Here is a 16,477-nt window from a genome sequence, read left to right on the forward strand (position 1 = left end):
ACCAATCAAGTTGTAAGGACATTGGGGAGGAAAATTGGATGCACCTGAGTTTCATAGCGAATGTGTGTGAATACTTTTGTAAATGAAATTTCTGTATTTCATTTTCAATAAATCCCTTTGTCATTATTTGGGAATTGTGTGTGTATATGGGTGAGAGAATTTTTTTTATTTTAATACATTTTCAATTCAGTCTTTCAAAATGTTGAATAAGTCAAGAGGTATGAATATAATAATATATGACATCTAGCAACCACTTTTATCCGAAGCGCCTTAAAGTCCTGCATGCATGCTGAATGACCAAAATGTAAATATCATGTAAAAACAAAGACTTGCAAAGCATGCTGGGTATTATTCTAATGATAAATCTGAAGCAAACACAGACGTCTATGACTGGTTCAGATTTGGTCCGGTCCGGAACAGACCTAAAATCAACATCCATGGACGTTGAAATCAAGGCCGGTCTGGACCGCGCCAGAAAAAGGACCAAAAATAGACGATGCTGTCGGTCCATGCTTATGTAACTAGTGTGAAATTGCTAGCTAGTTTGCGGTGTGCGCTAGTAGCGTTTCAATCTGTAATGTCACTTGCTCTGAGACATTGAATTAGTTATTTCCCTTGCTCTGCAGGGGTTGTGGTTTTTGTGGAGCAACAGGTAACGATGCTTTGAGTGTGACTGTTGTTCATGTGTGCAGAGGATTCCTGGCTCAAGCCCAGGTTGGGGCGAATAGAGGGACAGAAGCAATACTGTTACACTTAGTAGTAGGAAGTTTGATGATGCAATTTTCACTTTATAATTTAAAAAATGAACATAAATAAAAAGCAATTTGGCAAGAGTAAGTGTAGGCTACAGTACTATACTCACACAATAGTCAACAGTCTCTTGGCATTCCACGATCATGAAACATGTTGAGGAGTCATTAGTTATTTGAATAGGTTATACAACATCGTTACCTGTCGCTCCACAAAATCCTGCACCATCAAGAGCATCTTGACTGGTTGCATCGCTGCCTGGTATGGAAACTGCTCGGCCTCTGACCACAAGGCACTAGAGAGGGTAGTACGTACATCCAGTGGCGGTTCTAGACCATTTCAACTGGGGGGGGGGGTCAGTTGTACTGTTAGAGGGGCCAGTTACATTAGACTTTATTGTTGTCATATCGTTTTCTTCACTGCATTGCAGGCATTAGCAGGCAAAAGACCATGTTCATAATCATCATCGTAGCCACTGTCTAATAGCGGATGTAAAAAAGAACGATAGCAAAAATGTGTTATGTAAAAATTATTTCATACTCCACATTTAGGGGGGCCACAAGGGGGTCCAAAATTGTTGTCACTGCCCCCCCCCCCCCAGAACCGCTAGTGAGTACATCACTGGGGCCAAGCTTCCTGCCATCCAGGACCTCTATACCAGGCAGAGTCCGAGGAAGGCCCTAACAATTGTCAAAGACTCCAGCCACCCTAGTCATAGACTGTTCTCTCTGCTACCGCACGGCAAGCAGTACCGGAGCACCAAGTCTAGGTCCAAGAGGCTTCTAAACAGCTTCTACCCCCAAGCCATAAGACTCCTGAACATCTAATCAAAAGGCTACCCAGACTGTTTGCATTGCCCCCCCATCCCCCTCTTTTACACTGCTGCTACTCTCTGTTGTTATCATCTATGCATAGTCACTTTAATAACTCTACCAACATGTACATATTACCTCAACTAACCGGCACATTGACTCTTTACCGGTACCCCCTGTATATAGTCTCGCTATTGTTATTTTACTGCTGCTCTTTAATTACTTGTTACTTTTATTTCTTATTCTTATCCATATTTTTTTTTAACTGCATTGTTGGTTAAGGGCTCGTAAGTAAGCATTTCACTGTGAGGTCTACACCTGTTGTATTAGGCACATGTGACTAATACAATTTGATTTGAACACAGCTCATGCTTGGTTGTAGCCTGGTCTCAGGTCCATTCGTATTATTCTCTATGTAAATCCATCACACTCCATTTAGAATGATATGTTATTTTTCCTATGGAATGTATTCATTTGTGGATGTCTATCACACATTTTGTATGACGGTTAGGGTTAAGTTTAGGAGTTAGTTAAAGGGTTAGGGGAAGGATTAGCTAAATTGGTTAAGGTTAGGGTTATGTGAAGGGTTAGCTAAAGGGTTAAGGCTAGGGAAGGGTTAGCTAGCATGCTAAGTAGTTGAAAAGTAGCTCAAAAGAAGTAAGTAGTTGAAAAGTTGCTAATTAACTAAAATGCTAACGTAGTCCATGATGAGATTTGAACTCGCAACCTTTGGGCTGTTAGACTTTTGCATTATACATTCACCCATCCTGATCAACCGCCTTACCTCCATCTGTTTTATGTAACCATTCCAAGCATAACACACAGGATCATACTAATTCGAGTGTCCCGGATTTACGTGTACTATGTTGCTTTTAGTGTATAGACCAGACTGGGTCTGCCCATAGTGAGCTATCCGCAGCGGGCACATTAATTGTACTCTGCGCCTGTAATCTGAGTGTTTTACTGTGTCCTATTTAGATTACGGCGATGTAGTGCTGTTGTGAATTCACGGCTTCAATGGATATTTCCTCTCTGAGCAGCGACGCTCTGGTTAATACATAGAGTACCCAAGGGGACTACTGTTATTAAGGCGCTCGAGTAGTACCAGTCATCAATTCAGACGGAGCCTATTCCGAAACAAGCAAGTTCCACACTGGCTACTTTGCCATTTATCGCAGGAGGAGTGCGTGTGATTTCTGTTTCTGAATGCCACTTTAGAACGGGAACGGGAAGGCAAAGCAGACAGAGGGCGATAGAGTTCCTGATGTTCAGGGATTCCTCAGGATGCGTTTTTCTCTAAGAAGCACTATCGGGACAGGATTTACATGGCTTTAGAGCTAATGGTAAGTCTTTTTCTGCCCATTACTTGTATTTTTTTAGAAGAAAATTGTGTTTGAAATGTTTTTATTCTAAGGATTTTACAGAATGAAGTGCCTGTCTATTGCAGGGTCCTACTAAAGTCAGTGTATCAGACTGGCTGTCACTATTTGTCCGTTTCATAGAATGGTCATCCTGGGTGAACGACTTTTTTGGGATATAATGGCCAAGTTATTATTTGCCGGGATTACTGTATTTACTTGTTATAGAACGCATACGAACGTGTAACCGGATTTTCTCCACATGACACCACAACGTGAATATCGTTATCCCATACCTACAAAACTATAGGGAATTCGTTAATTCCGAACCTTTGCAATAACACTCATGTGAATTAAAGGTTTACAATAGTATATTTATCTATTTTAAGTGCACAGTTACATTATCCCGTGGTACTTCATGCAGGCATGATTATGCAAAGATCATCCAATTAGCGTGAACATTCTCAACTGCAAACGAAAGTGTCTTTTGTTAGGCTTGGGATGTCCCTACCCCATTTGAAGTTAACATTTAAAACGGTTCAACTTAGGATTCGGTAAGGGATAGGGTTTAGGGTAGGGATGTCCCAAGGGTTCCGGAATCAGAATTGAATCCCCAATGTCCCAAACTGATCTGTGAAAAAGAGGGGTAGCCTACATCGGTTTTAAAAAAGGAAAAGTTCAATTTATTGTCAATGCCTCTGGAATTTTGTGCATCTTTTAGCAGGAGCAAAATCATGAAGCTACTCACATTTGGATGTCATGGATGCCTGCTTTGCTAAGGTTACAGTTAGGGTATGGTTTAGAATAAGGGTTAGGATTAGGGCTAGGGTTAAGGTTAGTAGATAGTTAGTTGAAAGAGTGTAGAGCATCTACAGATGAACTATCCAAATAAAGTGGTACCATGCTTTCTCAGTGTTTAGGCTCACAGTAGCTGGATTAACATTAACATACGCATTTGTGCATTATCAAGGGTGTTGCATACATCTGCATATGCATAATTTGCATAACACACTACAGCTACTGCATACATAATACAAGCCTTCCTTGCTCTGACACCTGATGACATAATACTACAAGCCTTCCTTTCTCTGACACCTGATGACATAATACAAGCCTTCCTTTCTCTGACACCTGATGACATAATACAAGCCTTCCTTTCTCTGACACCTGATGACATAATACAAGCCTTTCTTTCTCTGACACCTGATGACATAATACAAGCCTTCCTTTCTCTGACACCTGAAGGACATAATACAAGCCTTCCTTTCTCTGACACCTGAAGGACATCATTACAAGCCTTCCTTTCTCTGACACCTGAAGGACATAATGCTGTATGAGGAATGTTAATTCAATATCTAAAAGTGACTTAAAAACATACTGCACTTTGTCAGCCTCCACACACAAGTCAAATGCAGCCCAGAACTAGACCTCATCAATTGATGTTAAATCAATGGCCCATATGCTAAACTACAAGATTTCATCCCATTGCTTAAGCATAACCTCTGGGCTGGACGCAATAGTAACCTTCTCCAAGTGTAAGATGAGGATGCTGATGTTTAGCCAGGCCAGGTTTACCATTTCGGCTGGGTATACATTGCCGTGGGCTCATCACTGATCTCACTGAGTCAGAAGTCAGGACCCTTCCTGGTTAGGGTCCTGACAAGCTGCTTCTAGCATTTAACCGTTACCTGATACTCACTGAATTGTGTTTACTATGTCTACAAGAGGCGTGTCTAGCGCTCATTCAGTTGTCTTGTTTGTTTGTATCCAGTAGTAGAGAGAGGGAATTGTACAGCAGTTGAGTACTTGGCTGTGTCCATTTTTCCATTTAGACATAATTACTATATTTCTAAATGTCTTTCAATGTTGCTCATCAAAGGAGACCAAAACATTTTTGGATCATACTCCAAATAATCAGTCTAGGTGCCAATAGCTTGTTAAGCTTTCTCCCTCTCATTAAAGACAATGGGTAATTGGATTCAGCCTGCTTTCAGGCACTGCATTTAATGCTCTTTAAGTCTGGAGCCCCCTTATCGAATTAGATTTCTTTAATTAGCTGTCCAGAAATGTTTGTTCCAACTATCCATCATTGCCACCTAGACCAATCTGTAGCCAGCAGCAGTGAACAGAACAGGGAGAAAATAACGAAAGAGGGATTCATCGAATAAGCTTGTCATTTGAAACAAATGCCGTTTGCTGCGTCTGTCAGGTCCATTCTCCCCAAACCTGCATAAAATCAGTTCCTTTCCATCCAGAGGACGGGGGAACGGAACACTGACGGAGAGGTTTGACTTCTGCTATGGATGTTAGACCTTCAAAAAGACTATGTGAATCAGGGTCTGTGTTTTGGATTAAAGTGCTTGAAAACTCAGTCAACACTTTCGCCTTTGTCTCCTCTACATTTGAGAATGATGAGTTTGGCTTTGGGTTTATTATTTAGAGCCCTTGAGGCAGTCAGCTGTGAAAGTTATTTTATACAATTGCTGGCTCAAATAATGTTATTTCTCTGCATTCCTCTGCTCATATCAGAAAAAGAAAGCAAGTTGGACACTTATGAATCCAAATATTTGTTTTTAAAGTGCTCATGCTACCAAACAGCCTTTGTTTGTCCAGCTGACTCTGCCCATGGTACTGAAAATGTAGTGATGGGTGCTGTCCATGGTGCTGAACAGTACTGGTGCTTTTGTGGCTGCTGTCCATGGTGCTGAATAGGCTGGTGCTATTGGGGCTACTGATATTACTGGATCTACACTGAGTATACAAAACAATAGGAACACCTTCATAATATTGAGTTGCACCCCTTTTGCCCTCAGAACAGCCTCAATTCATTGGGGCATGGACTGAAAGGTGTCGAAAGCGTTCCACAGGGTTGCTGGCCCATGTTGACTCCAATGCTTCCCACAGTTGTATCAAGTTGGCTGGATGTCCTTTGGGTGGTGGACCATTCTTGATACACACAGGAAACTGTTGATCGTGAAAAACCCAGCAGTGTTGCAGTTCTTCCAACAAATCGGTGGGCCTGGCACCTACTACCATACCCACGTTTAAAGGCACTGAAATCTTTTGTCTTTCCCATTCACCCTCTGAATGGCACACATACACAATCCATGTCTCAATTATCTCAAGGCTTTAAAATCCTTCTTTAATCTGTCACCTTCCCTTCATCTACACTGATTTGAAGTGGATTTAGCAGGTGACATCAATAAAGGGATCATAGCTTTCACCTGGATTCACCTGGTCAGTCTATGTCATGGAAAGAGCAGGTGTTCCTAATGTTTTGTACACTATTGAGGATGCTAGTGCTGTCCATGGTGCTGAACAGTACTGGTGTGCTTGAGGCTGTTGTCCATGGTGCTGAACAGTACGGGCATTATTGGGGCTGCTGTCCATGGTGCTGAATACCTTCAGGCTTGCAATCTTTTGTGCTGCAGCCCTCTGCAGTGCCACATTACGAAGTACATTACGAAGTATAATGATGTCCATTGACATACTTTAGTTCACTTACCGGTGTTGTATTATAAATAGCTAAAGCACAGTGTCGAGGACATTATGCTCAACATCCATTGCATCACAGTTTTTTTTCATTACGATTAACACAAAAAAACACTACTCAGGAGCATTCATTTGTGGCAATCTGGATGATAAAGCGCGTAATTATATTAATTTGTTCCCCTGATTTAGGTCATTCATCTCTGAACATGAGTCATTCACAGATTGTTTTTAATGGGGGGAAAAACACTCACAAATATACCAAATCTAACCAATTATTAGTCTTTTGATTCCTCTCGTTATTTGCCTTCATTTTGCATTCTCTTGTTTATCGTGTAGGCTTCAGTAGCTTTAGTAGAGCTTGTAGACCTTTAAAGGGGCAATCTGCAGTTGCTACATCCATTGTTAGACTTTTAAATGAATGATATTTACCCATTGATTCATGAACAATTTAACTTAAACTGTAGATGTCTCATGAGCTCAGTTCAACTGTCACATCAGATCGGAACCCCAAATATTTTGTTTGCAAACAGTGTAAATGTTAAAACTATCATCTTGATACAGATATTTCCGAGGGTTGTAGATATTTCAGAGATGTTTCAGAGAGGCTCTCTTGCATGAGTAAATCAAGGTGCTCCGGTGTTAGTGTTGATGGGCATCAGTGCCATCATTACTCTCCTCTGGCTCCTGCTCCACTACAACCCAGTCCTGCCTGATTACCTTTCACTGTGGATAATGAGGGCTAAATTTCACCAGCCTAATAGATATTAAAGTTCTCTGGGAAAGACCATTACACAATGTCCAATGAAGAATACATTAAAGAGATTTTACTTTTTGTTGGCAAGGTATTTTCTTTTCCAAGACAGTAGAGTGCTATTGGACGGATTAATATGTTGTAAAGGTTTATCAAGTTTCTAGTGAAACATTGCGATAAAGTAAGGTAAAGATGGCTGTTTTTTTACTGATCTACTAATTACTGGTAAGAGTAATCCTTCCTTCAGTGTTATTGCCAGTTCCACAACATCACATTCCCTTTCCGCCTCATTATTCCCAATGAATAGTTTCCCTTTAGATAGCTCGCCTGGCTAATGGTGCTTCTCCTCACAGAGTTAGTGAAACACCGGTGACAGAACTGGATTAGCAGTGTTAACAAGTTAAATGTGGTCCATTACCCAGCTGCCCTTTGCCTGCTTCTCAGACAATACACAATTATGACTTCCAAAGTACCATGTTACTTTCCAGTCTCCTCCATTTCATAGACAGTAGATTACAGGAAGAACCAACAGCCTATTCAAGAAAACCTTTCAGAGAACACATATAATATCATAGTCTTTCTCTTTTTATGCCAACTTTTTCCACTTTACAAAATATTGGAAATCATTTTTTTTCTCCGAAAATATATTAGCTTTCCCTCTCAAAGAATATTAATAAAAGGCAGTTGTTGTCAGAGTAGATGTGGAGCCTTTTTGTGAGATTGTGCTGCTGGGAGGTTGAGCCAATGGCACAGGAAGGCAGGTGTTGTCTCTGTTACTCTAAGGGATTAAAGCTGAAGTGAAGGGCTCTGTCTTGGGCCATTAGCTTATTGAGACCTATATCAATTCTGGGGAAGATGTTTACTGTGTGTGTGTGTGTGTGTGTGTGTGTGTGTGTGTGTGTGTGTGTGTGTGTGTGTGTGTGTGTGTGTGTGTGTGTGTGTGTGTGTGTGTGTGTGTGTGTGTGCGTGTGCGTGTGCGTGCGTGCGTGCGTGCGTGTGTGGGCATAAATGTGTGCGTGTGTGGGCATACATGTGTGTGTGTGGGTGCACGTGTGTGTGTGCACTTGTTTGTTGTGTGTGGATTTATGTTTTTAAAATCTCTCTACAGTCAATTACCTGGGTGGATTAAATGCTCAAAAGCTCTGCTACATGAGAAAACTAGACATATTTTGGCATTAAAGCTTTGAAACCCCAGTGTTCATTTTGCTTTTGAGGCTTGGTTGTCAGAGGTCTCTCTGGTTTCATCTGGGAACAGAACTACAATGGGGGAAAGATATGCATCCGTTCTGACAATGGAGTGTATGAAATTACATTTTCTCTCCAAAGAAGCTCTTGGTTGAGAGGAGCAAAGACCATAATTATCAGTCCACTTACATGACCAGGGGCGCAACTTTTACTGGGGATGGGGGGGACATGTCCCCCACATTCTGAAATTGCATTTTTGTGCCCCCCAGTTTTATCATTGGAATGTGATACAAAACGAGGCAATTGGTGTGCTTTAGGACCATGCAGACGCCTCCAAGTCAGGCAGGCTGTTTGGAGTGCTTATTGGACTGGAACATTTTTGTTTATAAGTTAAATTCCCACCACTACTTAAACCAAAGTTGCACCCCTGTACATAACTGGGTAGCGATGTGCATTGTTGGGAAAGAGCTCGCAAGTTAAGCATTTCACTGTACTGTTTAAATCTGCTGTATATGTGACAATAACACTTGCAACTCGAATCAGTTCAGAAAGAGAAGGGCTTGATGTTATAAGGAATCGGTTAGCTTGATAGCCTACGTCACGATATGTCTCTGTGTGGTATTTTTCCTTTGCTCAGGACTAAAGCTTTCTACCAAAGTATGTACTATTGAAAAATAATTTCAACCCATTGCATTTCTCCATTGCTTTTATATTTTATTTTGAGCGAAATTCCTTTTGTTAATTTAACTAGGCAAGTCAGTTAACATTGCATTCTACACCGTCTGTGAGAGCCACACAGTCATGAATTCACAGTACCTGCATATCTTAGCGATTGCATGCATTTTTACCCTAGCACTATCCTCTTACAATCCTCTTTCAATACATTTCCCCAAAACATTTTTTGGGGTATATTATCAGTAGTGAAGGGATACATGGAAGAGACCGATTTTCATATAATTAGTTACCAATGAAGACATGAAGGAAACATCAAAGCTATACTTTATTGTGGACCGTTACTGTAATATCTCTCAGGTGGAAAATACTATAAACTACACTGTCTACTTCAAAGGGAATGGTTGAATGTAGTTCCTCCCTGGTGGTATTACATGAGAGAACCTGAATTTGATAGAAGACCCCCGTAGCCCTTCGAAAAAATACTTTCACTAAGGTAAAATTGGGTAGGATATGTCCTTTGAAATGGACTGATTCAGATTTCTTTACGAATACCTGCAATTCCCCTGTGAAGGTTAGGTTTTCTGGTTTCTGGAGAAGGAATAGTGGACGATGTTGTAGAGAAAGAGTTAAGATGTTAACAAGATACCATGCCAAGATACCATGTCAAAGATACCATGTCAAGATACCGTGGCATGGCAGTTTGTTCTGTGTTGTCGATGTTCATGTTAACATGTGGATGTAAAGATTTCAGCTATTATGACCTGTCTATGAAGCTAATTAGACCTAGAGGATAGGGCCAAGAGGAGTTTTTCCTGTTCAAGTCAGGATGGCAGGACTTATTATGACATACACGACAGAAAAGTAATTTTCCTTATCTTTCTTTCGCTCTCTCTCTCTCTCTCTCTCTCTCTCTCTCTCTCTCTCTCTCTCTCTCTCGCCCTCCAGGTAGGCACGCAGTAACGATTGACAAAAATGCAGAAGAGGTCATGGCACTTCAAATGGTTAGGGATAGGACTTCTGCTGTTAGCTACTTGTTGCCTGTCTCAAGACACAGATGGTAAGTCCTCTATACCACCTCCTCAGCACCCATATCCTATGCACACTGTACAACTATATATATAGTTGTATATATATATATATATATATCACACACACACACAACTACATATACAACTACATATATACAACTACATATATACAACAACATATATACACTACCGTTCAAAAGTTTGGGGCCACTAAGACATTTTCTTGTTTTTGAAAGAAAAGCAAATTTTTCTCCATTAAAATACCAGCAACCATCACTCCTGTGTTCCAATGGCACATTGTGTTAGAAAAACCAAGTTTATCATTTTAAAAGGCTAATTGATCATTAGAAAACCCTTTTCCAATTATGTTAGCACAGCTAAAAACTGTTCGTCTGATTAAAGAAGCAATAAAACTGGCCTTCTTTGGACTAGTTGAGTATCTGGAGCATCAGCATTTGTGGGTTCGATTACAGGCTCAAAATGGCCAGAAACAAAGAACTTTCTTCTGAAACTCGCCAGTCCATTCTTGTTCTGAGAAATGAAGGCTATTCCATGGCGAGAAATTGCCAAGAAGCTGAAGATCTTCACAGAACAGTGCAAACTGTCTCTAACCAGAATAGAAAGAGGAGTGGGAGGCCTCGGTGCAGAGAAAGAGGACAAGTACATTAGAGTGTCTAGTTTGAGAAACAGATGCCTCACAAGTCCTCAACTGACTGCAAAAAATGCAAAAACTCACAAAAGCTCTGACGAAGACCATTGCTCAGATGTGCGAGTGCCTTTTGAATTTTGAATTTGACTTTACAAACAACAAGTGGGCTGCATTGGAGTCTATTTCTTCGGAGCCTAGACCTATATAAAATAACTTAGCCTACCTCAACCAGTTATGAGGCTTAACAGCCTAATATACGTTTTTTTTTATTAGGCCTACTTACAATTGCAACTGGTCAAAAATGTAGCATCCTACATAAAACAACTTAAAGAAAAAAGTCTGCACGTTCAAACTAATACAATGTAACTAAAAAGAAAGCGCACATTTGTAATTCCCAAACTAAAAGTAATTGGAAAGTTACGTACAAATTATGTGTGACATTGTGGTTACAATAAAGAATGTAGCCCAGCATGCAAATGGTTTCAATTAGCAAGACAATAGACTTTTTATAGCCAGGCTACTGTTGTGAAAATACCTCAACTTGCAATATATAGTACTCTAATGTGTTACATTTCTAACTCAAAACAGCACAAAACAGCATTTCTTCATCAACATATTTATGCTTTTGTTAATCTTCTTGAGCTTCTTCTTTTTTTTCTGTAGCAATTTTGAGCAAATTGCTCAAGGGCCATGGTTGATTCGTCTGTAAAGATGACGTTATTGAATGTCTCGCCAGCTTTGATCCATGCCTGGGCCTGCAGGACGCAAAGTTCTTTGTTTGTCAGACGAATCATTGGGTCGAAACTACAGAACAGAACAAAACAAGCGAACACACATGGTTAGTGTTCTGAGAAGTTTTTACAAATAATATATATATTTATAACATTTCTTACCGAACCGTGATGCCCACAGATTACAGATTGCCTTTGCCGATCGCTCATCATCTTCATTCATCAATGAGTCAATGGCTTGAATAGTCATTGACTCACTCATGCGTTGAAAAGGGTGAGGGATGAGATGGAGTTACAATCCATGCCAGGCACACCTGTGAGCTCTGGAACTCCACCCCCGACAGGCAGAGTCAACATACAGTACGTGGCGGGTTCGTCAGGTTTTCGGTTCACCCTGACATTTCCATTCCTTTTCTTACAACAGAACTTGACCAACTGCTCACCAGGCACAGCAAGGGCTGCCCGGACCGTTATGCTGTTCTGCTATTCCAAGGATGTGTAACGGAAGAAAGATACCACGAGTGGGCACAGAATACATAGCCTTCCCGATGTGGCCGTCTATTTCAGTACCGTTTCGCGCGGCTCTGAGACAAGCATGGAGAAGCGAAAATTTTCAAATATTCCATGATATTCTTAAGATATGTGTTGACTGAATATAAGCAAGTGATGTCTGCTAAATAATCAAGTTAGGTTTCTCCAGAAATAAATAATTCTAAATGACTGGCTTTATTTACAAATTAGTGAGAATGTCTCACCCCATGTTCAAGAATGGCCTTTTTCTCGCTCACTCTAGGTTAAATGAAAACGAAATCTCCAAAATGTCGTTACTTTTTAAACAAAGCAATTATTATTTAATTTAAAATGATATAAAAGCCCCTTAGATATTAATAAGAGTCCTCCAGTCTCCTAATGTAAGGAAAATGCCCCTTAGATATTAATATAGAGTCCTCCAATCCTCTAAATGTAATTATTGGCGGAAAGTCACATCATTGAAAAAAATATTTTTAGATATACTGTTAAAAATGGTGTAGGTGTTATTTATTTTAAGAGCATATTGAAGTTAGAAGAAAAAGCCTACATCTAGTTTAGCACTGTTTTGTGCTGCTCTGAGACAAGCATGACACAGGGATTATTTAGTTAAATAGCCCAGTACTGTACTGCCAGACATCACGTTGTACAGCGCCATATTTTCCGTTCCATCCTAACTGAAACCCAGAGGGTTTTTCATGGAATAGAAACACCATAATATTAATCAAATTAATTAAGCAAGTACCAGTCAAAAGTTTGGACACACCTACGCATTCAAGGATTTATCTATATTTTTACTATTTTCTACAATGTAGAATAACAGTGAAGACGTCACAACTGTAGCAGGTGTAGCCCATCATGCAAATGTTTCCTATTAGCAGGACAATAGACTTTTCATAACCCGCCTACTGTTGTGAAAATCCCTCAACTTGCAATGTATCTGATGCTTAAGTACTCTAAAGTGTTACATTTCTAACTCAAAACAGCAGTACAGTATTTCTTCATCAACATCTTTATGCTTTTGTTAATAAAATAACGATAAAAAAGGACATTCAAATGCGGATGTTTATATTTCACTTAATCTCCATTTGGGTATTGGTTAGACAAAAATTTGAAAATTAGGGTGCAGAAATGTTATGCTCTTAGTGTAACCTTTATTTAACTTGGCAAGTCAGTTATGAACAAATGCTTATTTACAAGGACTGTCATATTCCGTTCCAGCAAGTACAGTGAGGGGAAAAAAGTATTTGATCCCCTGCTGATTTTGTACATTTGCCCACTGACAAAGAAATGATCAGTCTATCATTTTAATGGTAGATTTATTTGAACAGTGAGAGACAGAATAACAACAAAAAAATCCAGAAAAACGCAGGTCAAAAATTTTATAAATTGATTTGCATTTTAATGAGGGAAATAAGTATTTGACCCCCTCTCAATCAGAAAGATTTCTGGCTCCCAGGTGTCTTTTATACAGGTAACGAGCTGAGATCAGGAGCACACTTTTAAAAGGAGTGCTCCTAATCGCAGCTTGTTACCTGTATAAAAGACACCTGTCCACAGAAGCAATCAATGAATCAGATTCCAAACTCTCCACCATGGCCAAGACCAAAGAGCTCTCCAAGGATGTCAGGGACAAGATTGTAGACATACACAAGGCTGGAATGGGCTCCAAGACCATCGCCAAGCAGCTTGGTGAGAAGGTGACAACAGTTGGTGCAATTATTCGCAAATGGAAGAAACACAAAAGAACTGTCAATCTCCCTCAGCCTGGGGCTCCATGCAAGGTCTCACCTTGTGGAGTTGCAATGATCATGAGAATGGTGAGGAATCAGCCCAGAACTACACGGGAGGATCTTGTCAATGATCTCAAGGCAGCTGGGACCATTATCACCAAGAAAACAATTGGTAACACACTACGCCGTGAAGGACTGAAATCCTGCAGCGCCCGCAAGGTCCCCCTGCTCAAGAAAGCACATATACATGCCCGTCTGAAGTTTGCCAATGAACATCTGAATGATTCAGAGGACAACTGGGTGAAAGTGTTGTGGTCAGATGAGACCAAAATGGAGCTCTTTGGCATCAACTCAACTCGCCGTGTTTGGAGGAGGAGGAATGCTGCCTATGACCCCAAGAACACCATCCCCACCGTCAAACATGGAGGTGGAAACATTATGCTTTGGGGGTGTTTTTCTGCTAAGAGGACAGGACAACTTCACCGCATCAAAGGGACGATGGATGGGGCCATGTACCGTCAAATCTTGGGTGAGAACCTCCTTCCCTCAGCCAGGGCATTGAAAATGGGTCGTGGATGGGTATTCCAGCATGACAATGACCCAAAACACACGGCCAAGGCAACAAAGGAGTGGCTCAAGAAGAAGCACATTAAGGTCCTGGAGTGGCCTAGCCAGTCTCCAGACCTTAATCCCATAGAAAATCTGTGGAGGGAGCTGAAGGTTCGAGTTGCCAAACGTCACCCTCGAAACCTTAATGACTTGAATAAGATCTGCAAAGAGGAGTGGGACAAAATCCCTCCTGAGATGTGTGCAAACCTGGTGGCCAACTACAAGAAACGTCTGACCTCTGTGATTGCCAACAAGGGTTTTGCCACCAAGTGCTAAGTCATGTTTTGCAGAGGGGTCAAATACTTATTTCCCTCATTAAAATGCAAATCAATTTATAACATTTTTGACATGCGTTTTTCTGGATTTTTGTTGTTGTTTTTCTGTCTCTCACTGTTCAAATAAACCTCCCATTAAAATTATAGACTGATCATTTCTTTGTCAGTGGGCAAACGTACAAAATCAGCAGGGGATCAACTACTTTTCTCCCCTCACTGTACCAGTCCAAAGTTTTCACACACCTACTCATTCCAGGATTTTTCAATATTTTTACTATTTTCTACATTGTCTAATAATAGTGAAGACATCACAACTATCAGATAACACATATGGAATCAGTTAAGAACAAATTCATATTTACAAGGACAGCCTATGCCTCCCCAATGGGGATTTGAACCCCGGTCTCCTGCGTGGACTGCATTCTGTAGTACAGACATGGCCTGCTCTCCCTTATGTAAGGAATTAGGCACTTTCCCATGTTTACTACAGTATGTATTGTAGACTGCACAGTAGCCTAATAAACAAACGCATTTTGTTAATAAAATAATGATAAAAAAATACTCTTTCAAAATGCAGATGTTGATTTAGTTATGGATCCATAGCAAATTACTATGGGAATAAATAATACTGATTTACAGAAATATTGTAACAAAGTTGTCTAATGAAGGCAAACAATTTAGAATCCTCCAATCCTGTAGCCTACTCCCGACGGTCCTGTTGTACATCGCCATATTTTCCATTCCATCCTAACGGAAACCCTGAGTGTTTCGCTTTTCTCTGAATAGAAACACCATAATATTAATAAAATTAATTAAGCCAAATTTCTTAATATACTATGTTATTACAAAAAAGGTTTTAAATGCTCTGGTAATGCCAATACGGAATACTCTCTGGTGGTCAAACTAGCAAAAACTTGCTGAGAGAAAAAATTGCTGAGAATTAAATGACGTGCTGCGGCAGCACGCAAGGTGTGCCGCAGTATGACGCAACTTTTAAAGGAGGAACCACTGTACTGGTCCTCTTGCACAGTTGTGCGACAGGGCCTCCCACTCCTCTTTCTATTCTGGTGAGAGACAGTTTGCGCTGTTCTGTGAAGGGAGTAGTACACAGCTTTGTACCAGATCTTCAGTTTCTTGGCAATTTCTCACATGGAATAGCCTTCATTTCTCAGAACAAGAACATTTCGAGCCTGTAATCGAACCCACAAATGCTGATGTTCCAGATACTCAACTAGTCCAAAGAAGGCCAGTTATATTGCTTCTTTAATCAGCACTACAGTTTTTAGCTGTGCTAACATAATTGCAAAAGGGTTTTCTAATTATCAATTAGCCTTTTAAAATGATAAACTTGGATTAGCTAACACAACATACCATTGGAACACAGGAGTGATGGTTGCTGATAATGGGCCTCTGTATGCCTATGTAGATATTCCATAAAGAATCTGCTGTTTCCAGCTACAATAGACATTTACAACATTAACAATGTCTGCACTGTATTTCTGATCAATTTGATGTTATTTTAATGGACAAAAAATGTGCCTTTCTTTCAAAACCAAGGACATTTCTAAGTGACCCCAAACATTTGAAAGGTAGTGTATGTACAGCTACACATATATATATATATATATATATATATATATATATATATATATATATATATATATATATCACACACAACTACATTTGCCAGTGTGTCTTTGTTTCCGAATACCCAGTTAATGAAATACATTGAATGTGTTGATTTTCATGAAAATTTAGTATTTCTATGTCATTTGTACCACTGTATTTAATGTCATGGTCTCAGATTCAAGCTAACTGATATGTTCAGCTTGCCTTGACCCACAGCTAAACTCTGATTCTATACTCCTGCTCAGTTATAGCCTCTTGCTCCCTTATTCATA

General features: G+C 40.1%; 1 protein-coding gene across 2 annotated transcripts in view; it reads left to right on the top strand.

Annotated features, from left to right (window-relative positions):
- Window positions 1-16,477, top strand: part of LOC106578947 (protocadherin-15) — a 332,275-nt gene that overhangs the window by 73,083 nt on the left and 242,715 nt on the right. Inside the window, exons 1-2 of one of the 2 annotated variants that reach the window (XM_045702411.1) lie at window positions 2,652-2,905; window positions 9,969-10,080. In XM_045702411.1, the coding sequence (XP_045558367.1) occupies window positions 9,996-10,080 (85 nt within the window). In that variant the 5' untranslated portion in view covers window positions 2,652-2,905; window positions 9,969-9,995. Of the gene's footprint in view, window positions 1-2,651; window positions 2,906-9,968; window positions 10,081-16,477 lie in introns of those variants that run through there. The other variant, XM_014158252.2, reaches the window with a different exon arrangement.

Source organism: Salmo salar, chromosome ssa19, assembly GCF_905237065.1.
Source record: "Salmo salar chromosome ssa19, Ssal_v3.1, whole genome shotgun sequence".
Classification (NCBI taxonomy): Eukaryota; Metazoa; Chordata; class Actinopteri; order Salmoniformes; family Salmonidae; genus Salmo; species Salmo salar.